At 37.2% G+C, this 26693-nt stretch overlaps 1 protein-coding gene and 2 long non-coding RNA genes across 3 annotated transcripts; 2 read left to right on the forward strand and 1 right to left on the reverse strand.

Annotated features, from left to right (window-relative positions):
- Positions 1 to 4505: 4505 nt before the first annotated feature.
- On the forward strand, positions 4506 to 22279 carry LOC132144106 (NXPE family member 3-like). The gene is made up of 9 exons (XM_059554858.1): positions 4506 to 4546; positions 4748 to 4841; positions 4945 to 5021; positions 10729 to 11085; positions 11278 to 11693; positions 11787 to 11857; positions 15719 to 15922; positions 19946 to 20286; positions 21784 to 22279. Exons 2-9 carry the CDS (start codon positions 4805 to 4807, stop codon positions 22042 to 22044), a joined length of 1764 nt encoding a protein of 587 aa, XP_059410841.1. The 5' UTR covers positions 4506 to 4546; positions 4748 to 4804; the 3' UTR covers positions 22045 to 22279.
- LOC132144143 (uncharacterized) lies at positions 12212 to 14425 on the forward strand. Its single transcript, XR_009434333.1, has 3 exons — positions 12212 to 12611; positions 12682 to 12711; positions 12772 to 14425. It is a non-coding gene; the product is annotated as an uncharacterized LOC132144143 (long non-coding RNA).
- A 2619-nt stretch (positions 22280 to 24898) lies between the features above and the next one.
- LOC132143219 (uncharacterized) lies at positions 24899 to 25541 on the reverse strand. The gene is made up of 3 exons (XR_009434224.1): positions 25410 to 25541; positions 25271 to 25339; positions 24899 to 24970 (listed from the first exon to the last, which is right to left on the reverse strand). It is a non-coding gene; the product is annotated as an uncharacterized LOC132143219 (long non-coding RNA).
- Positions 25542 to 26693: the final 1152 nt, after the last annotated feature.

The raw sequence follows: 26693 nt of genomic DNA on the forward strand, positions 1-26693 counted from the left end.
TGTGTTAATGTTAGTAAATAAAAACACAATTGTTCAGTGTTTGTACATGATTTTGTAACTGTTACGTGTGACTAGCAGCGGGACGTGGGCTGATGACGTCATCATTTCAGAAAATATACAGATTCTTTGTCCACATGAAATGTAAGCGTGGTGGTTTCAGATTTATCCACTCTTGAAACCGGTAAAAAAAAAAAAAAAATCAGTTTCTATCTCAAAAAATGCTCCATCCGTGTGGACGAAATGCCTATACAATACAAAAATGATGCATATACAGCTAAACGAATCTCCACTGGACTACCAACCTCATCCAGATTAGGATATACTTAAATTTTATACTTTAATTTTGGTCCCACTTTATATTAGGTGGCCTTAACTACTATGTACTTACATAAAAAAAAAGTACAATGTACTTATTGTGTTCATATTGTATTGTAAAACACTTTTGCTGCTATTGAGGTGGGACAGGGGTAAGGTTAGGGAGAGGGTTGGAGGTATGGGTAAGTTTAAGGGTGGGTTAAGGTGTAAAGTATGGGTCAACAGTGTAATTGTAAATGTATTTACAGAAATTAAATACAGATGTAGTTTTTTTTAAAAATATAAGTACAATGTAAAAACATGTATGTACACAATAAGTACATTTTACTAAATTATTAATTAAAATGTAAGTACACAGTAGTTAAGGCCACTTAATATAAAGTGGGTCCAATATTTTTTATTATTTATTTATTTTTTTGCCACTGCTGCCATGTCATTTGACCATTTTTATTTATTTATTTATTTTTATTTTTTAAGATTTTTAAAAGGTGATGGTGTTTGGTCATAATTTAGTAAATACCTGTAAAAAACTGTATATATATATATATATATATATTTTTTTTTTAATTAGGATATTTTACTTTCATTTTATGGTTTTTGTTTGGCAGCCGCTACCGCTACTAAGTCATTTGGCCATTTTTATATATTTTTTTATTTTTACATTTTTTTTAGGCAGGTAGTTCTAGTTCCCAGCATGCTTTGCATAGGACTGGATAAGGAAAATAAAGTATATACAATAAAGGGATTTATTTGTTTTCATTTGGAAAGGGGAAATATCTGTTGGTGTTTAATGCTGTTATGTTTGACATTTAAAATACTTTAAATAATGTTAAAGTTTTTGTAGTCACCATTGTGTTTTGGGAGTTATCTTTGTTTTTATTTTTGGTGTTTAATTACAGATTATTTCATTATATTAGAAAAAGCAGAAACACTGTATAAAAATACAGTTCTATTTCTCTATAAAAAATGTGAATTACTGTAATGTCTTGTTAATGTCACAATACTTAAAATAACAACCAATTTGTTAATTTACAGATACTGTTGGTAATTTTACAGTTTTGACTACAATTTAAAAGAAAAGAAAACAACCATAAAAATCTGTTATTTTACATAAACTTAGGATATTTTACAACGATTATTATTAATTATTCTTTCATTCTGAAGTATTGAATGACAGAATACTGTGAACTGTTGCATAAAATAGATTTATTTTCTGCCCTGAAAACACAAAAAATTAGACAAAAAAATAAACAAACTATATAAAAAAAAATGCATAAAGCAAATAGGAAAGCTGCTTGCTGCTAATGCTACTGCTGTTATATGAACAAGATATACTTAGTAATTACTGTACTTCTCACACAAATAACTTATAGTTTTACAACTTTTATATTTTCTGAATGTAAAACTGACAAATGCAATAATGCACTGAAATCAGAGTGAAGATGATTTACTTTTATAGTAAGAAAGCTCATTTGCTGGCTATCCAAGATTGAACCAATCAGCTTGTGCCAGGTTGTTTAACTCTCTGAAAATCATCAGTTACATTAACAACCTGTCAGACCGCACCATCTACAATTTCATGACTGAACTATATATTTAAGGTCCTCAGTTCCTTTTGAGTCTTGTCAATATTAACATGTGTTGTGACCAGTTCTCTCTGTGGGGAATATTCAACTGTGGATTTATTAAATTTACTTTGCCTTCATCTTCGTGTTTGTATGTATCTTGCAACACAAATGTGTGAAACACAACTCCTTAAAATTTTGCAACAACCTAATTCAGTTAGAACTTAAATATGCAAGATGGTAGTTTTCTAAATTCTATTGTTTTGGGACTACCCAGCCAACACTAACATATGTTACGAAAACATTATTTCTGAATGTTCACTGAATGTTAAAATATCCAGTTTTTAAATATGCATTAGATTACGTTGATTAGTTTATGTTAAAACTATATAATATAAATGAATGGAAATTTTATTTTATTAAATACCTGAATAATGAATTGAGGCTTAAACAGTGATATAGCCTCATTTACTATTTCATCAGTGCTCCCAACCATATATATATATATATATATATATATATATATATATATATATATATATATATATATATATATATATATATATATATATATTGTAATTCATGTATCAATGAACACAGTGTACCATAAGCCATGTACAATTTATGTATGAATATTTTCACTTTAGGTACTTATAGGCACATTTAAGAAAATAAAATGCATTCTTTAGGGGTTAATAAGGAACAAAGGTGTGTCTTTTGAAAAGGTACATGCCAATGACAGCTTGAGTACAAGTTCAAAGTACTAGCCCTTCCCTGGAGCCATAGTCATTCCACCGTAAGTTTTTGTCATGGTTTCCTGTGCTTCTCTTGCAATAAGATAGTAAATATGTTGACTCTCCAGTTATTGTTTTATTCACTAATCTAAATTCATCTAAATTAGAAATTAAACAAAGCAAAAGTTAAAGTGCATTACGAGAATTAGTTAGTAAACAGAAACATTTACATTAATATACATCTTTTTTATGTGTTAAAGGGATAGTTCACTTTGAAATAAATTTTTGGTATGTTTTAGCTTACCTCAAGGGCATCCAAGATGTAGGTGTCTTTGTTTCCACAGTAGTTTAAATTTTGATATTTTTAGGTCAAACCGTTCTTGTCTGTGACTCATATAATGCAGGTCTATGGTTAGCACCTCAAAGAGCAGGCACAGAGAAGTCCAAATTAAACAATTCCTCATCGTCAGTACACATTGATGGCCTAAGACATGAAACGAGCGGTTTGTGTGAGAAAACGAGCAGCATTTATATAGTTTTTACCTCTTGTACACAACCACGTCCAAGTGATCTGAGGACGCGCGCGCTTCCTGTTGTGTGACGTGTGTGCGCGCTCTGGCTTAGTCTGCGCAAGCGCCGGAAAGCGCCGGAAAGCGCCGGAAAGCGCTGGAAAGCACCGGAAGTGATCTCTCACATGTGTATGTCACTCATTGTTTACTGTTTACCACACGATACGCCACCAATCTGCACTGTCTGAAATATAATGCAGTAATTGTAATTAATTAATTAGCTTATGATGCACCCTATAATCATTGCGATTATAATAAAAATACAACACATTACTCACTCTATTGACAGCGTGCCATTGGGTCCCTCTGGCATTGGACGTCGCGTCCAGTTTATACATGGCAAACTAAACACAACGTGCAAAACGCTGCGGCTCAACAGCAGAGAAAACTCAGGATCTTCAGCCAGGCAGGTGTGTGATGCGATACTGTCAATGTCCTCGTCGTCGTCTTGTAGTTGTGGCATTGCTATGTTCCATTCGTGACAACATATGCTGTCCACTTCTGTTGGCATCTCACAACACTTGCTACTAAAACACCACCAATTTTGAAGAGATCTCTGTCTCTCTGAGGCTTGAAGACGTGCTGCTGCAGCGGATGCTTCCTCCATCGCTCCGAGTACTTGATCTGTGTATTCTGGTTCAAATAAATATGGTTGTGAAAAAAAATTCCTGTACGTCTAAATATGTTTAGATCTTCACAGTGAAAGGTAACACTTCCGAAATCTGTGTAAACAATGAGTGACGTACACGCGCGAGAGATCACTTCCGGCGCTTGCGCAGACTAAGCCACAGCGCGCGCACACATCACACACCAGGAAGCGCGCGCGTCCTCAGATCACTTGGACGTGGTTGTGTACAAGAGGTAAAAATTATTTAAATACTGTTCGTTTTCTCACGCAAACCGGTTGTTTCATGTCTTAGGCCATCAATGTGTACTTACGATGGGGAATTGTTTAATTTGTTTAATAGTTAAAACTATATAATCTAAATGAATGGAAATTTTATTTTATTAAATACCTGAATAATAAATTGAGGCTTAAACAGTGATATAGCCTCATTTACTATTTCATCAGTGCTCCCAACCATATATATATATATATATATATATATATATATATATATATATATATATATATATATATTGTAATTCATGTATCAATGAACACAGTGTACCATAAGCCATGTACAATTTATGTATGAATATTTTCACTTTAGGTACTTATAGGCACATTTAAGAAAATAAAATGCACTCTTTAGGGGTTAATAAGGAACAAAGGTGTGTCTTTTGAAAAGGTACATGCCAATGACAGCTTGAGTACAAGTTCAAAGTACTAGCCCTTCCCTGGAGCCATAGTCATTCCACCGTAAGTTTTTGTCATGGTTTCCTGTGCTTCTCTTGCAATAAGATAGTAAATATGTTGACTCTCCTGTTATTGTTTTATTCACTAATCTAAATTCATCTAAATTAGAAATTAAACAAAGCAAAAGTTAAAGTGCATTACTGAGGACAGCCTTGTTTTTTTTTTTTTTCAACTGCATGTCATGTGGGCACACCTCGTTTTCAGAGCTGTACAAACATGTTCCTCACTCACAAGATGACGTAAATTGGGGGAACAACAGGCATGGTCATGCCATTTAAGAAGAAATCAAATGCTCCAGGTAATCATGAGTTTATGTACATTATTACATTTGTCATATTATGGGTCAAAATCATTTCATGTTTTGAAGGTTTTCGAAGTTGATAATTTCCATGTGTTATCAGTCTGCAGGTTATGCAGTCTGATATGCAGACCATATGCATTACTACAGGCTTGTTTCCTTTGGACATTGTTCTGTTTGGTAAGTTTGTGAGAAATTTTAAAGCAGATGTTAAAATGATCAAATAAATAAACGTTTTATTTCTGCCTAAAAATACAATAAAATTATTAAGAGCTTACTTTCTACTTTACAATGTGGCATTCAACTCAGTTTGATTAAATGTATTTTTAAATTCCAATTTCATTTATAAATCAGAATTTAAACATCATTAGCAAACAAATGCAGAATTTTAATGTGTACAAATCTGTGCAACTGCTGTAACTGTGATTTTAAAGTAAAATAGGTTCTAGCATGCTACATTCATCTAAAGTAGAATGTAACAAAGCTAAGCTTTGTCAACCATACAACTTCATTGATTCCTGCAAGAATCAATGGTGTAGTATGGTTGATATATGCTTATGCTTTTTGAAACATTTAAGATGTTTTGTTTGTTTGTTTTTCTCAGCTCTTAATTAAATTGCACAGTTGGGTCTTTATTTGTAGGCTAAATATTAGAAAATCACAGGATTTTTTTCTGTTTAGCATAGGCTTCGCCGGTGTGCCAGACACAAGGACCACAAGGAAATAGCACATTGATTTTGACTAAATACTTTGCCTATTTTTTTTTCTTGTTAGACATTAAACGTGGGTGTAAAGTAATCTGTTTTCTGAAGTTGGTGGTAATGCTAGGCCACTGTGAAACTCCAGCAGGAAGTGTGACAGGAGACAGATGATTGTTCAATTGTTTATCTTCAGGATGTCACTTTACATTATCAAGCATTGTACATTCATTAGGAGGTGGTAAAATGTGGTTTAGCCTGTAATAAGATGAATCAGTGTGCATAACAGTAACATTTGGTTTAGTTTGTAATAAGATGAATTAGTTAGTAAACAGAAACATTTACATTAATATACATCTTTTTTATGTGTTAAAGGGATAGTTCACTTTGAAATAAATTTTTGGTATGTTTTAGCTTACCTCAAGGGCATCCAAGATGTAGGTATCTTTGTTTTCACAGTAGTTTAAATTTTGGTATTTTTAGGTCAAACCGTTCTTGTCTGTGACTCATATAATGCAGGTCTATGGTTAGCACCTCAAAGAGCAGGCACAGAGAAGTCCAAATTAAACAATTCCTCATCGTCAGTACACATTGATGGCCTAAGACATGAAACGAGCGGTTTGTGTGAGAAAACAAGCAGCATTTATATAGTTTTTACCTCTTGTACACAACCACGTCCAAGTGATCTGAGGACGCGCGCGCTTCCTGTTGTGTGACGTGTGTGCGCGCTCTGGCTTAGTCTGCGCAAGCGCCGGAAAGCGCCGGAAAGCGCTGGAAAGCACCGGAAGTGATCTCTCACATGTGTACGTCACTCATTGTTTACTGTTTACCACACGATACGCCACCAATCTGCACTGTCTGAAATATAATGCAGTAATTGTAATTAATTAATTAGCTTATGATGCACCCTATAATCATTGCGATTATAATAAAAATACAACACATTACTCACTCTATTGACAGCGTGCCATTGGGTCCCTCTGGCATTGGACGTCGCGTCCAGTTTATACATGGCAAACTAAACACAACGTGCAAAACGCTGCGGCTCAACAGCAGAGAAAACTCAGGATCTTCAGCCAGGCAGGTGTGTGATGCGATACTGTCAATGTCCTCGTCGTCGTCTTGTAGTTGTGGCATTGCTATGTTCCATTCGTGACAACATATGCTCTCCACTTCTGTTGGCATCTCACAACACTTGCTACTAAAACACCACCAATTTTGAAGAGATCTCTGTCTCTCTGAGGCTTGAAGACGTGCTGCTGCAGCGGATGCTTCCTCCATCGCTCCGAGTACTTGATCTGTGTATTCTGGTTCAAATAAATATGGTTGTGAAAAAAATTTCCTGTACGTCTAAATATGTTTAGATCTTCACAGTGAAAGGTAACACTTCCGAAATCTGTGTAAACAATGAGTGACGTACACGCGCGAGAGATCACTTCCGGCGCTTGCGCAGACTAAGCCACAGCGCGCGCACACATCACACACCAGGAAGCGCGTGCGTCCTCAGATCACTTGGACGTGGTTGTGTACAAGAGGTAAAAATTATTTAAATACTGTTCGTTTTCTCACGCAAACCGGTTGTTTCATGTCTTAGGCCATCAATGTGTACTTACGATGGGGAATTGTTTAATTTGGACTTCTCTGTGCCTGCTCTTTGAGGTGGTGACCATAGACCTGCATTATATGAGTGAAAGACAAGAACGGTTTGACCTAAATATATCAAAATGGAAACTACTGCGGAAACAAAGACACCTACATCTTGCATGCCCTTGAGGTAAGCTAAAACATACCAAAATTTTATTTCAAAGTGAACTATCCCTTTAATATTAAATACAACACGAGGAATGGCATTAAACATATGCATGCGAACACACGCTCATCACAGCTCCACATGAACTGAACTAAAATATGGACATATAACAACAATTAGACAGGTAGTGGCAACATTATCACAATATGACAAATAAAATGTTAAAAATGTTCAAAACAAAACTGAAAGTAAGCTGGAAACGCGGTGGAACATATAGGTCACATGCATATTGACAAGACTACACTTACAAATGAATAAGGAATTTAGTACCGTGGGTTTTAAATTAAACATGTAAGACAAGTTAATGTGTTTTATGAAATCAGTAACAGTAAGGAGACTTAAGGGGTTAGTTCACCCAAATAAATGGATGAATAAAGACCTCTTGTTGTGAATCAGTGAATTTATTGTAAGAGAAATATACATATTTCCAAACTGTCGTTAGCGCATTCACAGTAAAAAGCAGTTCCCGGCCAATAACGTAGGATGACGGTTAAACGTAAGCTCCGGTGAAAGATGGCGAATGCGGAAGCACAGAAGGGAGAGCAAAACAGAACACCGATTTGAAAAAATTAGGATTTGGAAAGGAAAAAGTCTGACTTTTTTTTCTTTGCTAAAGGAAACTTTGCTTTCTTTGCTCCTGCAAACAAATTCTGGTCCTTGTGAGACTAGCATATTCTCAGTGAAGCTTATGCTATGCCTACATCCCAGCTAACAAAAAATAATGTCCCCTAAATGACCTCTGTAAACATCTGTGACCTCTGTCCTCTAAATGATCCAGAATGTGCCCTAAATGACCTTTGTGAACGTCCCCTGGACGCAAGCGTGTAGGGTCCCCTTTACATCGAGCCAACATTCACAGGATGTCCAGGGGCCATTCGGGATATTGAAGGGAACTTTCGCTTTAAGTCATCTGAATGTCATTTTATTTTACTTTTAGGGTAATCAAAGGCAACAGACATGTTATAAGGAGCAAAATATCTGTATTTTAACTGAACAATTAAAAGTTGCAGTGTTCTTTCCATGTGTGTGTGTGCGCACGCGCATTTGTCAGCTGTAGTTGGTCCATTGGCAATTATTTCCTTTGTCTTTTGACCTAAAACAACAAAATGAATACATTCAGTAGTTTTTTTTTTTTTTTTTTAGATTGCTGACAATTTGGATTTAAACCAAGCACTATAAAGTTAACACACATATAATGATAGGCGGTCCCAAATGGGCTTTCTGCTGCATATAGTCAGTGTGTATTTTTGCTGTGTATTCGTTAGGTTTTAAAATCTTCACATAGTGGTCAGCAGCTGTACATGACGGACAACTTCAGCAAATGTTTAAAAAAAGTAAACTTTTCATAAAATGTAAACATTACGAGATACACAGTGGTTATGTGGTATCCAATGTCTATAAATCTAAAAGTAAAAATACGAAAAACTAAAACTTAAGGCTGTGTCAGAGGAAATCACCAGGAGGACAATTAACTGTCACTACGAAGCTGAGTGTTGCCATGAATACATGCCCACACCCGAAAGTGAATTAATGCATTTGATTGTCACTTACTTGTTTCTCCCAATGCGGCTATATTATGGCGCTTTTCCATTACCATTACCAGCTCAACTCGACTCACCTTGTCTCAGTTCGCTCCATTTTCCATTGCAGATAGTACCTCCACAATAGTACCTGGTCGTCATAGCAACACAGCAGGAAACTGCCCTGACGTAATCTTCTACGCGGCACACACCCTGTTTCCCACACACAGGACAATGGAGGAAATCGAGCGTATGCTGTTTTTGATCCTCGGAATGTGGCTGTTTCTCACAGCAAGAAGACAAATGTTGTTCAGGAGAGACTGAGGGCAGTAAAATGGTGGTGGGGTTATTTAGGATACTCTGTCTGGTGCATGCAATGATGAAGCAGTGAATAGTGATGATTCTCTCTGACCAATCAGCAGTCTACCGTGTTTTCATGTCAAATTTTAGTATTGGCTCAGCTCACTCAGGACCTCTACGGTGGTGATATGAAAAATAAGGACCTAGAAACAGGTAAAGGGACAACTTTTACACAGTGGAAAACCAAACAAAGGCGAGGCGAGTTGAGTCGAGGTGAGCTGGTACTGTGTAGTGAAAAAGCGCCATTATATAATACTTTATTTAAATATTTGAGCTGCACATGCATTAAAAATAATCATAATTATTATTTCTTACATTTATAAAGTGCTTTTCTCAGCACTCAAAGCACTTTAGATATATGGAGGTATGCATAGAGGTGCAGAATCCACTTGGAAAATGCGACAGCAGCCACATTGCGCCAGAATGCCCACCACACACCAGCTTATTGGTGGAGACAGAGTGATGAAGCCAATCAGCAGATATGGGGATGGTTAGGAGTCTATGTTGGTCAGAGGCCAATTGACAAATTTGGCCAGGATGCTAGGATTTCTAATGACCACAGAGAGTCAGGACCTTGTTTTAATATCTTGTCCAAAAGACGGTGCTTTTTGCCAGTAAAGTGTCCCTGCAGTACACTGGGGTGTGATGACAGACCACAGGGTTAGCCCCCCCTACTGGCCTCACTAACTCCTCTTCCAGCAGCAATCTAGTTTCCAAGCCTGCTTAGCTTCAGTGGGCAACCAGTCTTTAGCTGCAGGGTGATATGACTGCTAATCCAATCTTTACTAGTCTTCAGTCCAACAACTAAAATTACATCTTCCTGAAGTAACTTTTCTTGTTGCCTGACCAAACATTTTAACAGTTAACAAATTTGTATATAGGTAGTATTCATTTATTTGTATTGCCTGTGTTATTTTCCACTTTCTTTTCCAGCAATGTGCTTTTCCATTCTTCATGATTTCTTTGGATGCAGTCATCAGTCGACTAACATTCTTTTAGAGCTCCTGCAGGTTTTAAGCTTATTTTCTTCATGCATGGGGAACACATAGTCTAGCCATAAGGCAAGAAAATAAGGTTGAATCCCAGGAGAACTATAAGCAAGTTAGAGTGATGAATGCAGCCAAAGAAACATGTCGAATGGAAAAGCAAATGCTGAAATCATTTACTTCACCTGCAAGATGGGATATAATGTGTTTTAACACTGAAAATTACAAACTTCGGCTTTAAGTACTCTCATAATTAGTAGTTGGGAAGTGGATAGCACATTTGACAAGCAGCAACTTGCTGTTTGATTTTGATTTGTTGTGTATAGGAAACTTTTTACTTTATGTTTTTGAACCCAGCCCATTCACACTTTGTGCATGATTTTGCCAAACGCCTATAGATCTATCACTTTTCTAGTATTATCCAGAAAGTATGTGTAACTACAATGAACATTAAACATTTGTACATAGAAATAAATGTAATGTGGTGTGAATGATATCCTGGTTCTCTCTCAGGCTCTATGGACATTGACTGATGGGATCCACATCAAAATATTTCAGCCCACCAGACCTAAACCAGTTCCTCGCAATAACAGTTCATCCATAATATCTGCGTTTGACATGGGAATCAGTGATGAGGAGTGGGAAAGACTACAGAAGGCTATTGACTGGCCTATTCCAGATCAAGAAATAATTTATCTGAATCAGAGCACAAGTCCAGTTCACTCAACTTTCTCTATTGTGGGACTCAAAGAGAGTTACAAAGTGGGAGAACATATCTCTGTTATTATCACAGCCAGAGACCACAACAAGAACCTGAAAAGATATGGAGGAGATTTTTTCAAAGCAAAACTTTTCAATGCAGAGCTAAAGGTGTGTTACATTATAAATTTTTTTTTAAATACATTTTTTTATGAAAAAATAAATATTGTTTCAAATATTGTTTCACTTAACAGCAAAATATTACATATTATATTTAGGTTTAAAAGCGTAAAAAAATTTTTTTTACCAACATGCATTAGTTTCACATATGCATCACTTTATTCTTTTCTATTTATCTTAAAGGCGAGTGTGTATGGGGAGGTTGTGGATCATCATAACGGGACTTACTCTGTTGCACTTCTTCTGCCGTGGGAAGGTCTGGCACAAGTTTCTGTACGTCTAGAGCACTCCAGTGAAGTTGTGCAGATTCTTAAAAAATACAGGGAGTCTTCATTCGCACGCAGCCACTATAATGGCTACTTTGAAGGGCCAGGACTCAATAAAACTAAGATCCATGAAGTAGTAGAATGTAATCTTAAGTGGGGTGCAGATGGAAGTTGGAGGAAAGGTGACTGCTGCTGTGAGTATAAGGATATAAAAACAGGGACGGTGTGGCAGTGTGAGAGACCAAAGGAACTTTCCTGTGACAAACTGGTTCATCACTCTTATGGACGTTTGGAAAACCCATTAAATATTTTTGAGCAGCAGCTTTTTACAAAGTAATGACTCAAAATAAATTCCAAAATAATTTTTGAATTGTAAAAAAAACAAACAAAATTCTACAAAATGTATGTGTGTTTTTTTTTCCACAGGAATTTAACAAATGTTGCTATTAGTGGAGACAAAAAAATCATAACTGTCCTTCGCAGCACTACACTTATTGGTACGTTTAAAGGTCTCTGAGCATTTTGACCATCTCTTTTCCTGTTTGATAAAAATAAAATAAATAATGGCTCTTTTTTCAGTTTTAAACCATTATTAGGCTTGATTCTTCTTTATGTTTATGGTTTGCAAATTGATTCATGGCATTAATATTTGGCATTTCCGTGTGATTTCCCTGTGTTTGTTCCATTTGTTTTTAATCTTGAAATGTTTATACCAACTGTGAATCTCTGCTGCCTCCCCCGACCTCTGCTTGTTTCTGTTTTCGATTTTGGATATCGCTTGAAATACCTGATGCTGTAAAGGCAGAGATATGTTATATGTTATATGCCATCGAGGACTATGTGATGGACTTTGTTGAACTGGTTCATTTAACATCTATGGACGAGATGTTCCACATGACATTTTTCAGAAGAGGCCTAGCTGAACCGCTGCAATCGATTATGCCACTGCATGATCCAAACTGGACACTGGAGTTTTACATAGATCTGGCACTTCAAGTAAGTGGCTCTGCCTTAACTGTGGGTGTTGTGGATGAGGAACACCACAGTCCTGCAGTATCTCCCACTCTAGAGAGTCTTACCAAGATGGCTGCCAGTCGAGAAACGTTCCACAAAATGGCTGCCGTTCCAGAGTGTCGTCACATCATGGCCGCCATTCCAGAGATTCATCACGACATGTTCGCCAGCCCAGAGCCACTGCGCAAGATGGCCGTCAGCCCAGCACCACTGCACAAGATTTCAGAGTCAAGTCAGGTCCCCGTTGATCTTCCAAAGTCAAGTCAAGTCCCCGTTGATCTTCCAGAGTCTTCCAGAGTCAAGTCAGGTCCCCGTCGATCTTCCAGAGCCTAGTCAGGTCCCCGTCGATCTTCCAGAGCCTAGTCAGGTCCCCATCGATCTTCCAGAGTCTAGTCAGGTCCCCATCGATCTTCCAGAATAAAGGTCCAGTCAAGTCACCGCTGACCGTTCAGAGTCAGGTCAAGTCACCATTAACCCCCATGAGTTAAGTAAAACCACAGTTAAACTTCATGAGTCAAGTCAAGTCAACGTCGATCTTCATGAACAAAGTCAAGTCACCATTGGTCTTCATGGGCAAGGTCAAGTCGCCACCAATCTTCATTAACTAAATCAAGTCACAGTGGATATTTATGAGCCCAGTCAAATCACCACAGATCTTCCAGATATTCAACACGTCTCAGCTGAACTTCTAAAGCCTTGTCACGTCTCAGCTGATCATCCAGAGCCTCATCTCATCCTGTCTGCTGAGCCCAGCAATGTTCTCTCAGCCTGTTGTGTTGCTGTCAAGAAGACTGTTACTGCTGTGGAACCATCAGAGGTGGCGGCAACTGCTGCAGAACCTTCGGAGGTGTCAGTATTATCCATCCATGAACTCCCGTCGTGTCCTGTCACGGCTATGGAGGCCGTCTATGAACTCATTGCCTGTCCTGTCATGGCCACGGAGGCCACCAACCAACTCACTGTCTGTCCTGTCACAGCCACGGAGGCCATCCATGAACTCCCCGCCTGTCCCGTCACGACCATGGAGGCCGCCTATGAACTCTCGTTCTGTTCTGTCATGGCTATGGAGGCCGTCTATGAACTCTCGCTCATTCCTGTCATGGCTATGGAGGCCATGTGTGAACTTTTTTATATGCCTTATCATGGTCACAGAGGCCACCATTAATCTGTTTATGTTATCTGTTCCAGTCCCTCCTAACCTGACTTGCTCTCCTGTGCAATTGACTACACTGTCACGGTCCTCTGCTCCGCCCTGGTGGGCTTCTGTCTCGTCTGTTTGGCTGTGGTGGTCCTCTGCTCTGCACTGGTGGGCTTCTGTCCCATCTGCTCGACTGTGGTGGTTCTCTGCTCCACCCTGGTGGGCTTCTGTCTCGTCTGCTCGGCTGTGGTGGTCCTTTGCTCCACCCTGGTGCGCTCCTGCTCCCCTTGCTGCACCCTGGTGGGTTCCAGCTCCACCTGCTTTGCCCTGGTGGGCTTCAGCTCTCCTCCTGGTGGGTTCCAGCTCCACTTGCTCTTCCCTGGTGGGGTCCAGCTCTGCCCGGTGAGCTCCTGTTCCCCTGTTAAGCACAGGAAGGGCTCCTGTTCCCCTTTTTAAGCCCAGGAAGGGCTCCTATTCCCCATGTTAGGCCCAGGAAGGGCTCCTGTTCCCCATGTTAGCCCCAGGAAGGGCTCCTGTTCCCCATGTTAAGCCAAAGAAGGGCTCCTGTTCCCCAGTTAAGCCCAGGAAGGGCTCCTGTTCCCCATGTTAGGCCCAGGAAGGGCTCCTGTTCCCCATGTTAGCCACAGGAAGGGCTCCTGTCCCCCATGTTAAGCCCAGGAAGGGCTCCTGTTCCCCATGTTAGGCCCAGGAAGGGGTCCTGTTCCCCATGTTAGCACCAAGAAGGGCTCCTGTCCCCCAAGTTAGGCCCAGGAAGGGCTCCTGTTCCCCAGTTAACCCCAGGAAGGGCTCCAGTTCTGCCTGATCCACCCTGGCTTCCAGCTCTGCCGGCTCTGCCCCGGCCACTCCATTTCCACACGGACCTTGCCCTCCATCCTTCCGTCTCTCCCCCTGTTCCACCTCCACTCCACCACCCTGCTAGATTGTTTAGAGCGTCTGGAAACCCTCCTTGCGGGGAGGGGGGGTGGAGCTATTCCACAATCATCAGCTGCAGTGCCCATGAACTCCAATAGAGGGCACTCCACTCAGGACTCTGGCATTCTTGTATTTCCATTCTCAACTCCATTTCCCATAATCCCATGCTTAGGGCTAATAACCACCAGGTGTTCCCCATTACCACTCCCCTATATAAACTGTGTTTGGATGCTCAATAAGCGCGAAGACTTGTTTAGTTCCTGCTGGCATTCCGAGTGTTTCCCTGTGTTTGTTCCTTCCGTGTTTGATCTTGGATTGTTTATACCAACTGTGATTCTATTCTGCCTGCCCCTACCTCTGCTTGTTTCTGTTTTTCGATTTTGGATATCCCTTGATATCCCTGATGCTGTCCTTTTGATCATTGCCTGTTCGACCATTCTGATTATAAACCACTGCATATGGATGCGAACGTCTCTGACTCCACACTACAGTATGGGTCAAAATTATTGATTTCTCTTTTATGCCAAAATCATTAGGATATTAAGTAAAGATCATGTTTCATGAAAATATTTAGTAAATTTACTACCACAAGTGTATTAACACTTAATTATTGATTAGTAATATGCATTGCTAAGAACTTCATTTGGACATCTTTAAAGGCGTATTTTGATTTATTTGCATCCTCATTTTCAAGATTTTCAAAATAGTTCTATCTCTGCTAAATATTGTCCGATCCAAACAATTTATTCAGCTTTCAGATGATGTAGAAATCTCAATTTTGAAAAAAAAAAAAAAAACCCTGACACTTTGTGGTCCAGGGTCAAAATATCCTCAAGTCGTGACTCTAAGCATAATGGCATAAACATACACATAAATTATACATAAACATACAGATTTTTGTATGCATGTTGCATATGTAAACAAAATTGTTGCTGCATATAATATCATAAAAAAAATCATCATATATTGTTAACACATGTATACAAATTACACGATGGGTATTTTACATATGTTATACAGTACATTTATATCTTCATCTACACAGATAATTAATATGTGTTATAATTGCATATGGCAGTATCATTCTCGGTATAGAGTAGGGCTATATGTCATGTTTCATTTCTGTATGGGTTTCTTTATTTTATATAGGAAATGGTAAAAAACTACATATACCACATATCAGAGGACATATATTATCTGAAATCAAATGTAGTTTCAAAATAATTAATATAGCTACAGCAGTCTTTTCTTTTTGAATGTTTCTTTGTTTTAGGCACAATGGAGAAATGCAGGTCTGGCATGAAGACACCGGTTCCTGCAGGGTTTTATTTGTACGATGTCTGGAAGTCTTTTGTATGCAACACTCGACAGTTCAGTCCTGCACAAATGGCAAACTGTCTTAAAAACAAGACTGTCTATTTGATGGGAGACTCCACCACAAGGCAGTGGTTCGAGTACTTAGAAAGAAACGTGCCAGGCAAGTGTGACTCAGTTTTCAATATTCAGTTTAAGACTTGATAGCATGTATATCATAAATTTAACATGGTACTGACATACAGAGGCTCCTCAAAGGATATGACCACTTAAAGGATTAGTTTACATCAGAATTAAATATGTCCTGATAATTTACTCATCTCATTTTCTCTTCCAACATCAAAATCAAACGACATTGTTGTTTTACTTTATTTATTTTTTTTGTAAAGGGTGTTTGATTTTCTTTGCACATTTTCTTTGTAAACACTGGGTCGTTACTTCTGCCTACAGTCACGTGTCAACCTTTCCAACATGACTACATGATGTGTGAGAAAATTTGCCAGATAATACCCTTATTCCTCAGTTGAAGCTGCATTAAAACTGCAGTTTGAACTTTCAACCTATTGATCCCCATTGAAGTCCACTATATGGAGAAAAATCCTGTAATGTTTTCCTCAAACCTTCATTTATTTTCGAATGAAGAAAGAAATTCAGAAACATATTGGACAACATGGGGGTTGTGAGTAAATTTTCAGGAAATTTTAAATTCTGGAGTAAAGCAATCCTTTAATCCAAACATTTATGAATATATTGCCATTAGTTGAAAAAAAAATGGTGAACTTTTCATGCAAAATTGCAAAATGTTGTTATGAAAATGGCATATAAAGGTGAAGTTGGTTCTGAAAAAAGCTAATGCAGATCTTGTTCGCAGACACTACTTGGTTTAATATTCTGTACCTAATGCAATTGTAAGACTACCCAGTGTGCAATAATGAATTCACAGAGGGTGGTTGCACATTTAGGGTGGACTTTACACTGTAAAAAGTGATTATCTGTATTTATTCAATAAAATTGTGTCAAAAATTTACAAGCAATATTGTTAATTAAATTTAACACATTTTAATTAAGTAGAATTAACCATTCAAAATGAGTAGAATAACATGAAAAAATTTAGTAAAATTTACACAAAAAATATTGATTTCATTGGATAAAAAACACTATTCTAAAGAATACTATGTTATGCATGCCAGGCCAGTAGTTGGCGAACATGAAACACCCTTCGAAAACATTATATGCTTGCACATGACATCAGCCTTTTTACAAATTCACATTTTTGTTGCTTACATAGATATGATAAAGGCAGCATGTTCACAAGGTTGTAAGGCCCCCAAAACAGAATTATTGATGACACCTATAGTTCACGAACAGAATCACTGAAGGAAAAAAAAATATTAATTTGCTTACCATTGTAGTGGTCAGTGTTTGCTTTAGTTGGACCCTTAAAATTTTAAACTGATTTTTTTTGGTTGCTAGTTGTGATACAGCAGATAGACAGCCCAAGAAGGAAATGAGATCAGGTGGTGTTATTTGTTTTTGCATCATCATTTGATCTGGGTTTCTGAGTTGGGTGTGTCTTATCAATGACAGGTGACCTGTGGTTGTAAAATATATGTTTGGGTGTTTTCAGCATTATCTGAGAAATTCTTAGAAGCACCTCTGATCAAAACCTTGTTAAAAAAAAGTTTTTTCATTTAGGCACACAGACATCAAGAATCAGCCTGAGAACCTCAACAATGGTGACAGTCAAAAAGCATGTTACTCAAAACTCATTTTTGGCTCCCATCATGCTTTGTGGCATGAATAAATTATGAGCAACAATTCTATAGTAGCTTGTTTTGTGATTCTAACAGTTTGTCTGAATATGCTGATTGTCACCATTCTTGAGATTCATACGCTGGTTCTTGATGTCACTGTCTGCCAAAAGAAAGTTTCCTTCTCTCGATCAGAATTCTTAAACTTTTGATTACACTGAAAACTCCAGGCCTTTTATTGTTGAATCACAGGGCTGCTATAATGAATGTTAATGTAACTCAGAGATCAGGCTCTGCATGAGTAGAGATATTCAGGTACAACAAAGATTATGTAAAAGCATAACCACCACCACCTGATCATATTTTTTCTTAGCTTGGCTAGCTGTTATAAATGCAAAAAGTAATATTAAAACATCAAGGGTCAAGAGCACAACTAAAGCAAACACTGACCACTATAATGGTAACCAATAATTTACCCTTTGATTCTGTTTGTGAAAAGTGAAAGTGAAGTGACATTCAGCCAAGTATGGTGACCCATACTCAGAATTTGTGCTCTGCATTTAACCCATCCGAAGTGCACACACACAGAGCAGTGAACACACACACACACACTGTGAGCACACACCCGGAGCAGTGGGCAGCCATTTATGCTGCGGCTCCCGGGGAGCAGTTGGGGGTTCGATGCCTTGCTCAAGGGCACCTAAGTCGTGGTATTGAAGGTGGAGAGAGCACTGTACATGCACTCCCCCCACCCACAATTCCTGCCGGCCCGGGACTCGAACTCACAACCTTTCGATTGGGAGTCCGACTCTCTAACCATTAGGCCACGACTTCCCTCACGAACTTTAGGTGTCTTAAATAACTCTGTTTTGGGGGCCTTAAGACACAGCCTTTTGAACATGATGCCTGTATCATATTTATGTAAGCTACAAAAATGTGAATTTGTAAAAAGGCTGATGTCATGTGCATGCATATAATGTTTTTGAAGGGTGTTTCATGATCGCCAACTACTGGCCTGACATGTATAACATAGTGTTCTTTAGCATAGGGTTTATTTGTCCAATGAAATCAATATTTTTGTGTAAATTTTACTGAAATTTTTCATGTTATTCTACTCATTTTGAATTAGTATTTCTACTTAATTAAAATGTGTTAAATTTAATTAATAATATTGCTTGTAAATTTTTTACACAATTTTATTGAATAAATATAATCACTTTATACAGTGTATTCTGAAAAATATGAATACATATTTTTAGAAGCAGCACTGATAGTTACAACGCATTACTCCCACTCTTGAACTCTCTCGAAAGTCATCATTACATAACATTTTAACATACAAATAATATCCTCAGCACAAAATTATTAGAACAATATATCTGCTATATTCTCAATAAACAAAATTTGTGTTATCACATGAACTCATGTTAACACATGTGCAATCTTATAAATCAACGCATAACAGGGTTAATACAACAAAAAGTTACTTTACGTATTATTCAAACTTATCAGGAAATATACTAACATATATATTAACATTCATACTTCCCTCAGGTCATTTTAACCAGTATTTTATTTATTAATTTTAATTGAGTTTTCATCTGAGTGGTACATGATTTTTGTTCCACTTGAATTTGGAACACACACACACAAAAGAAAATAAACAAAAAAGAAATAAAAATTGAGTGGATTTATTTCAGCGTTCTTAATCTTTTTTTTTTTTTTTTTTTTTACAAATCCTTCCCTCGCTGGTTATTTTGACCCGACCAGCATAAGAATCAATGGAATGTCGAAAAACATTCAAATTCATATTTGTTTTGTTTTTTTTAAATACAAACTCTGACACAATCCAGAAAAATAAATAAATAAAATGTCCAAACCAAACAAAGGGCTGAGACTACAGAATATTCCAGAGGCAAAAAAATAAAAAAATAAAAAAAAAACACTTACATACCCCACTATACGCGCAATCACACACACACATGCACAGAGACACATAACATACATTGAGAAAAACAAGGTAAATAAAACTTAAATTAATTTTTTTTTTTTTTTTTTTCGCAGATAGCCACGTGACTGCTTCATATTCTAATTCAAATAATGAACACCTATTGTGTAGATTTGAAGAGTCATTCACTTCTGTGAAAAGAATAAATCATAATACAAACTAAAATTTCATGTATATTTTAGTGCATGTTCAATTTGTTTCAAGCCCCCCTTCAGAAGCACTTGGAAAGCTTTGAGTAATGAATCATTTTAACATACAGTTTAGGGGAAATACTTGGAGCTGCAAAGCTTCCTTTAACTATCACTTGCAGAGATAGACCACCAAAAATGAAAATTTGCTCATCATTACTTACAGACTTGCTTTTCCAAAGCTGTGAATGACTTTCTAAAGCTATGATTATAATATTAGTATGATGTATGTTTATTAGGCATAAAGAGAATGGACCTCCACACTCCTCCTGCAAATGGTCCACTGATGGCTGTGGAGTTGAAAAATAACATCATTGTTCACTGGAGGCCACACGGTGTTCCTGTGCGATTTAGTAAAATGCCTATTACTGATCTGCACTATATCAGCAATGATATTGATGAAATAGCCGGTGGACCTCATGCAGTCATTGTCTTCACATTCTTTGCTCACCTGGTTTTTCACCCAATAACATTTTATGTGTATGAAGTGGCCAAAATCCGTCAGTCTGTTGTTGCACTGCTTAGGCGTGCTCCAGAGACCACCATCATCATCAAGTCTGGAAACACTGCTGGACTCAAGGTACACTTGCTCACTTTCCAATCCTACCTTGATCTCAACAAAAAATACAGTATGACAATTGTTATGGTATTTGTTGTAAATGAAAGTATCCAGTGTTGGGGAAGCTTACTTTCAAAGTAATGCATTCAAATATTGGGCCCTATAATGCACATGGCCCAATGCAATGCAAAGAAATCAAGTGCTATGAGTGCTATAAGTTACTTGACTGCAAATACAAATACAGAAATAAGACAAGTTAAGTTAGTTACCAAAATATTCACCCTTTATCTAAATATATGAACAGAGAAAACAGGTAAATGTAACATTACCCATTCCATGTCTAGTAAAATAATCACAACTTACTGTCTGTATAATAATAAACATGGTTCTCCTCGGAGAAGATGTGCATACTGCATCATCTTCTTGTTTGATAAGTGTCAGCATTAGGGAACAATACTGACAACTGGAGGTCAACCAGGTACTATTTACATGTTGTGTTATCATAAGATTCCTGTTCATTTTAAATATTGTGGTTATCGCCAAAACTATTATATCGTCACACCCTAATTTAACACAATGTCAATATATCATGCTCTGAATAGTATGATTATCATTAATATATAATAGTATAATAGTAATAGCATATTCTGACACCCCAAGTCCAAAATAATGTTAATTTATTTTAAAGCCTACAAACTGATGTTGCAATTCACATTGCAGTAACACAGGGTTTGTAATAAAAAAATGAATTATATTAAATAAAAATTATATATATATATATAAAAACTATTAGATTCAAGTGACTTCAGTGAATCAGGCCGTTACATGAACCATCAACAGCAAAATGTAATGTACTGCAAATTTGTTTGTCAAACACACGGTCACAACAACCAAAGTAGAAGAATAATTGATAATAAGTGTAAAGGGCCCCACTAATGAACACTAATCTCCATTATGGTGAATTAAATGAAACAAATGTTAGATTTAAACCCCTTTTATAAAGAACTTCCGTAGACCTCAAACAGAATAAAGTCGATCTTGTTAGTAATAAGTGAAGCTGCTAATGATGCTTGTGGAGTTGTTTAATCCTCCTCTGCTGAGATCTTCAGATATCTAATATATTTTATCTTATGCTGATTGTTTCTAAGGCTAGGGCTGAAGTCAGATGTTTTTGTTGTGTTTATATTTCTCTCTTTTTTCTGTTCTCTTCTTTCTTATAGTGATCATACATGATAATGGGCTTATTTTTATTCTTATTATATGGAGTTGACTCCATATTTAATACACACAATTTTGTGGTTTATTTCTTTGTTCTTGACTGACATGTGACATTGTTATGACCTGCTTATGGCCCAGATCTGGGAAACAGGAGGGGTCTGCTTGAATGCCATCATTCCAAGCTACATGTGGACCAGATTATAATTCCACATGTGCCAGATGTGGGCTGGATCTGGGTCAAACTATACGTTGTTGTCTGGGTTGGCAATAAAGTTCTGATTCTGATCTGTTTTTTTACAGAATATTTTTCAAAGTGATTGGCATGTGTTGCAGTTGGACACAGTGATGCGGGAGATGTTCAGAGACATTGATGGAGTCATTTTCTTAGATGTCTGGCAGATGACTTCCTGTCACTATCTACGTGAACACATTCACCCAAGACCTGTCATCATTGCTAATGAAATCAACATGTTTCTCTCAAATGTTTCTCCTAGCTGCGGCCTCAAGTTGATTTTGTTTCATAAAGAAAATGGGAAACTAACCTGGTTAAATGAAGGCTAAGTGCCTTACTCTCTGGCAGGCTTATATTCTATTTAACTTTATCAACCACTATCAGTCCAAACATTTTAATATTCTGTCTAAACCAGATGCAATTCAGAGCAGGTGGTTTTGAAAAGCTGCTCAGTATGCTGTCTTTGTGAAATGTTGTTAATCTAAAGTTTTTAATTATAACAGTTCTATGATTATACAGTATTGGATGCAGCAGCGACATTAACATTTATAAAACATTTTAAAAGTAGGATAAAACACAAACACATTGAACTACTATGTCATTTAAACACAAAGAGACATCAGGAATCAGCAATCAGATGATTGAGCATGTGGTAAAATCAACTGCAAATCAAAGACATTAAATCTCTGAAGATCTCAGCAGAGGAGGATCAATTTACATCATTTACATCAACATCATTTGCAGTCACCATTGTGGTGGACAGTGTTTGTTTTAGTTGGGATCTTGTTTCTCATACTGCTTGTGTGAGCTTGTCTTTGGCTGTTGTAACTGTGTGTTATAAAACACTCTTATTGTGGCAGAGAGCATTAAGATCAAGCGTTATCATCTTGTTTTTAATGGTGATTAAACTATAGCACAATACGTTATTAATGTTTTGTTGCAACTATGTATTTATTTTCATGGACAGACACCTTTTAGAAAAAAGGAATGTACTTTTTTTTTTAAAAAAAAAGTCATGTAGTAACACACAGACATCAAGATTGTGGATATGCATCACATCAATGGTGACAATTAAAACTAAAAAGTCTGGAAAATAAGGATGAGTTTGTGCGATGAAGCCGTTTTGTTTGTTTTGATTGTCACCATTGTTGTGATGCATATGCTAAATCTAGATGTCTGTGTGTGAGTACATGATGCTTTTGCTCAAAATATTTCAAACACGTGCATTTTGTCCAACTTCAAAATAAGTATTTTGCTCTTGGTGACTGTAATGTAGAGTCAAAATGTTTCCGAGATATATACAAACAAAACAACACTTATTTCATGACCTCAGATACTTGTAATATGATGACTTTATCATCACCAACAAAGAGCTGATAACATCTGAGCTCTCTTAAATTTGTCTTTCTTTGCTACAACAACAGTGTTTCACAAACAGAGAGTTATAACAGCCAGAGACAAGCTAACACAAGAAGAATGAGGACCAAGATCCCAACTAAACCAAACACTATCCACCACAATGGTGACTTCAAATGAATCAAATATCAACATTTAAACCTCTGTTAATTCTCAATAAGAGCTTCTCTAGATATCTGACAGAAATAAAGTCAATCTAATGATTCCATGTTTGTGGAGATGTTTGATCCTCCTCTGCTGAGATCTTCAGAGATTTAATGTTTTTGTTTTGCAGTTGATTTTACCACAAGCTCAATCGTCAGTTATTTCATTATTTCATGAAGATTATTTTATTTTCTTGATTTTAGGACACAGTGTCTGGAAATTACATTGAAATAACACGAGTCTAAATCGAATGCATCCTGAGAGTGTTGATTTTGTCCTGAAACAGTATAAATTATGCCTAAATGAACCTTAAATGATGTTGAAAATATTTCTACTGACCACTTTTGAACTAGTTTTTAACCTTGTAAGGAGGTTCTGTGAACGTCTAAATTGGACGTACAGAAGACGTCAAAAAAGACGTCATAAAAACTTTCATTCTAGCTCCTCAGTGGACGTCTTTTCAACGTCTGCAAAGACATAAAAAGACGTCAACTGGACATAACTTTGCCCAGTGGGCAGAAACTCACTGTGAATCATGAGAGAGAAGATGAGAGGAAGAAGTAGAGCCATTTTGACTGACATCACCAAAGAAACACCTGCAAATTCCAATATGGTTGAGATTTACAAGAAAATCTATTTCAGTTTTTCTACCTCAAAATTGTAATTGTAATTATTTGTGAAATTTACTAGCAATTTCTGAGTGAAAATAATATCAAATCAGAATTTTTATTTTTTTTGTTAAGTTAAGAAACTATGAAAATGTATAAACAAACAAAACATGATTAGAAACTGGTCATACCGTAGCGCAGGACGACTCATCAGCTGAAAGAAGATGACACATGAAGAGAAATAAAGAAGGTTTAGCAGCCTCATTTATAACCAGAGTGGCGTCATTTCTACCTCATTTCCCCTTTCCTCTCTCCTTTTAACCTCTGATTAGTGACGTAAAAATAGTACATTAAAAAAGACATTTAATATAAAATATTTTAAAAACACATTTAACATGATTTTATCATTTCTTTATAAAATTTAATGTATTATACATTCAGTAAAACGTTTGAGTTTTTTAAAGCTGTTATTATACATGTTTTAGCCTGAGTCTTGTTGCATTTACACACTTTTGACCAGCAGGCATCACTAGTGTGGGGTGTTTTGAATGCTTTGAATCAGTTAATTATTTTGCGAAACAATTGGTTCAACTTATTTGAAGCTTCAAAAAGGTTTGTTTTTTTTTCCCCATCACTACAATAATGTAAAATTACCACACCACCCATATAATCAGAGACTGGACTCAGAATGATAAGGTATAACCATGAGGTTTATTTGACCAAAACATGACCAGCAACTTAACATATTTGTGCTGTTTTCTATGCCACATAAATGTGTTCAAAAAACTCTTTCCTTCAGTGATTCTGCTTGTTAACATCAGGTGTCTTCACTAAAGGTCAATCATCGATCTAGTAATCCCTTAATTATCTTATGATTGTAACCTTGCCCACTTAATGAGCTTACAGGTAAACCATGTATATAGAATAAACCAGCGGTGAGGACTTCAGGTATAAACGCTTTTACAGAGCAGTTTTATTTCGTAAGTCCCTTATAGGCATAAAAACAGAATCAAAACTCACACCAAACCACTGCATCCAATAAAAGTAAACACCACACGTGCGCCCACTGTCCCTCGAGTGCAACCGCCTGGGAAACCCTAAAACAAACAAAAACACCTTTAACAAACAACTCAGCAATTCCTCATTCTCATGAGCACCATGCTAGGTCATTACTCCCCGCAAATGTTAACAAAGAGAGACTCACTCGTCATTCGTTTGTCACACTTAAAACACTTTCACTTGAGTTCAAGAACTCATTAAAACCTCATATAAAATTAGTAAGAAACAAACTCTAAATTAAACAGATAACAATCGGTGCCAGTCCTACAATAAAAATGCACACATTAGTACATTTCTAAAACAGAAACAATTGAATAACTATTAATACCTTGTTTTAGTAGCTTGTGCATTCCAATAATACATTAGTAATCAGCCCCGCTCATGACGAATCAAAATGCTGCAAACAAACAAGGATCATAACATTATACTTAAAAAATACTAACCAAAACCATAAAAACAGTTACTACCTTGTTTTAGCAGTTTGCATTATGCACTGAATCAGTTCGCCCCCTGAACAAAGTAAGAGCCCAGCTTCCCGTTCACCTTCTCATCTTCTGATCGTTTGGCTTACTTTAAATAAGTTGTTTCACCTGGTCTTGTATATGCGACAATTAGTTCTAGCACCCTTACCACTCATGCCTCACACAATTCTTCCCCAGGTCCTAGTGTCCCCCTCTCTGCCACATTACCTTTAACTCCACTTCAGTGTTTATTTTAAGCATAGACTCAAATAAACTCAGTTTTTGCTGTGTGTACATCTGCTGACATATGAGGGACCACGTAGAGCTATCATTTATAGATTCTGTTGCAATCCATTAATAGACAAATACAACAGTGGCTGTGTTTCTTGTTGCACATACGTATGTCTAATGAGCAAATCTCCAGGGGGTTGAAACAAATCAGCAAAAGTTTTTGTGGCTGTTTTGTTGCTTTGATTTTGCATGATTATATGTTTAAAAAGTTTTAATTAGGGCCCGAGCACCGAGGTGCGAGGACCCTCTTGTATCTGCTTTGTTTATTAGGGCCCGAGCACCGATGGTGCGAGGACCCTCTTGGAATTGCTCCGTTTATTATTATTATTATTATTATTATTAGGGCCCGAGCACCGATGGTGCGAGGACCCTCTTGGAATTGCTCCGTTTATTATACTTATTAGGGCCCGAGCACCGATGGTGCGAGGACCCTCTTGGAATTGCTCCGTTTATTATTATTATTATTAGGGCCCGAGCACCGATGGTGCGAGGACCCTCTTGGAATTGCTCCGTTTATTATTATTATTATTATTATTATTATTATTATTATTATTATTAGGGCCCGAGCACCGATGGTGCGAGGACCCTCTTGGAATTGCTCCGTTTATTATTATTATTAGGGCCCGAGCACCGATGGTGCGAGGACCCTCTTGGAATTGCTCCGTTTATTATTATTATTATTATTATTAGGGCCCGAGCACCGATGGTGCGAGGACCCTCTTGGAATTGCTCCGTTTATTATTATTATTATTAGGGCCCGAGCACCGATGGTGTGAGGACCCTCTTGGAATTGCTCCGTTTATTATTATTATCAGGGCCCGAGCACCGATGGTGTGAGGACCCTCTTGGAATTGCTCCGTTAATTATTAGGGCCCGAGCACCGATGGTGTGAGGACCCTCTTGGAATTGCTCCGTTTATTATTATTATTAGGACCCGAGCACCGATGGTGTGAGGACCCTCTTGGAATTGCTCCGTTTATTATTATTATTAGGGCCCGA

This window comes from Carassius carassius, chromosome 7, assembly GCF_963082965.1.
Source record: "Carassius carassius chromosome 7, fCarCar2.1, whole genome shotgun sequence".
Taxonomy (NCBI): domain Eukaryota; kingdom Metazoa; phylum Chordata; class Actinopteri; order Cypriniformes; family Cyprinidae; genus Carassius; species Carassius carassius.

Bases quoted from the DNA above. Each gene is read 5' to 3' on its own strand.
- LOC132144106 (XM_059554858.1), top strand. From the start codon at position 4,805: ATGGTCATGCCATTTAAGAAGAAATCAAATGCTCCAG. The intron at 5,022-10,728 runs GTAAGTTTGTGA...GTTCTCTCTCAG, and splicing joins TTTGGACATTGTTCTGTTTG to GCTCTATGGACATTGACTGA. The intron at 11,086-11,277 runs GTGTGTTACATT...TTTATCTTAAAG, and splicing joins TTTTCAATGCAGAGCTAAAG to GCGAGTGTGTATGGGGAGGT.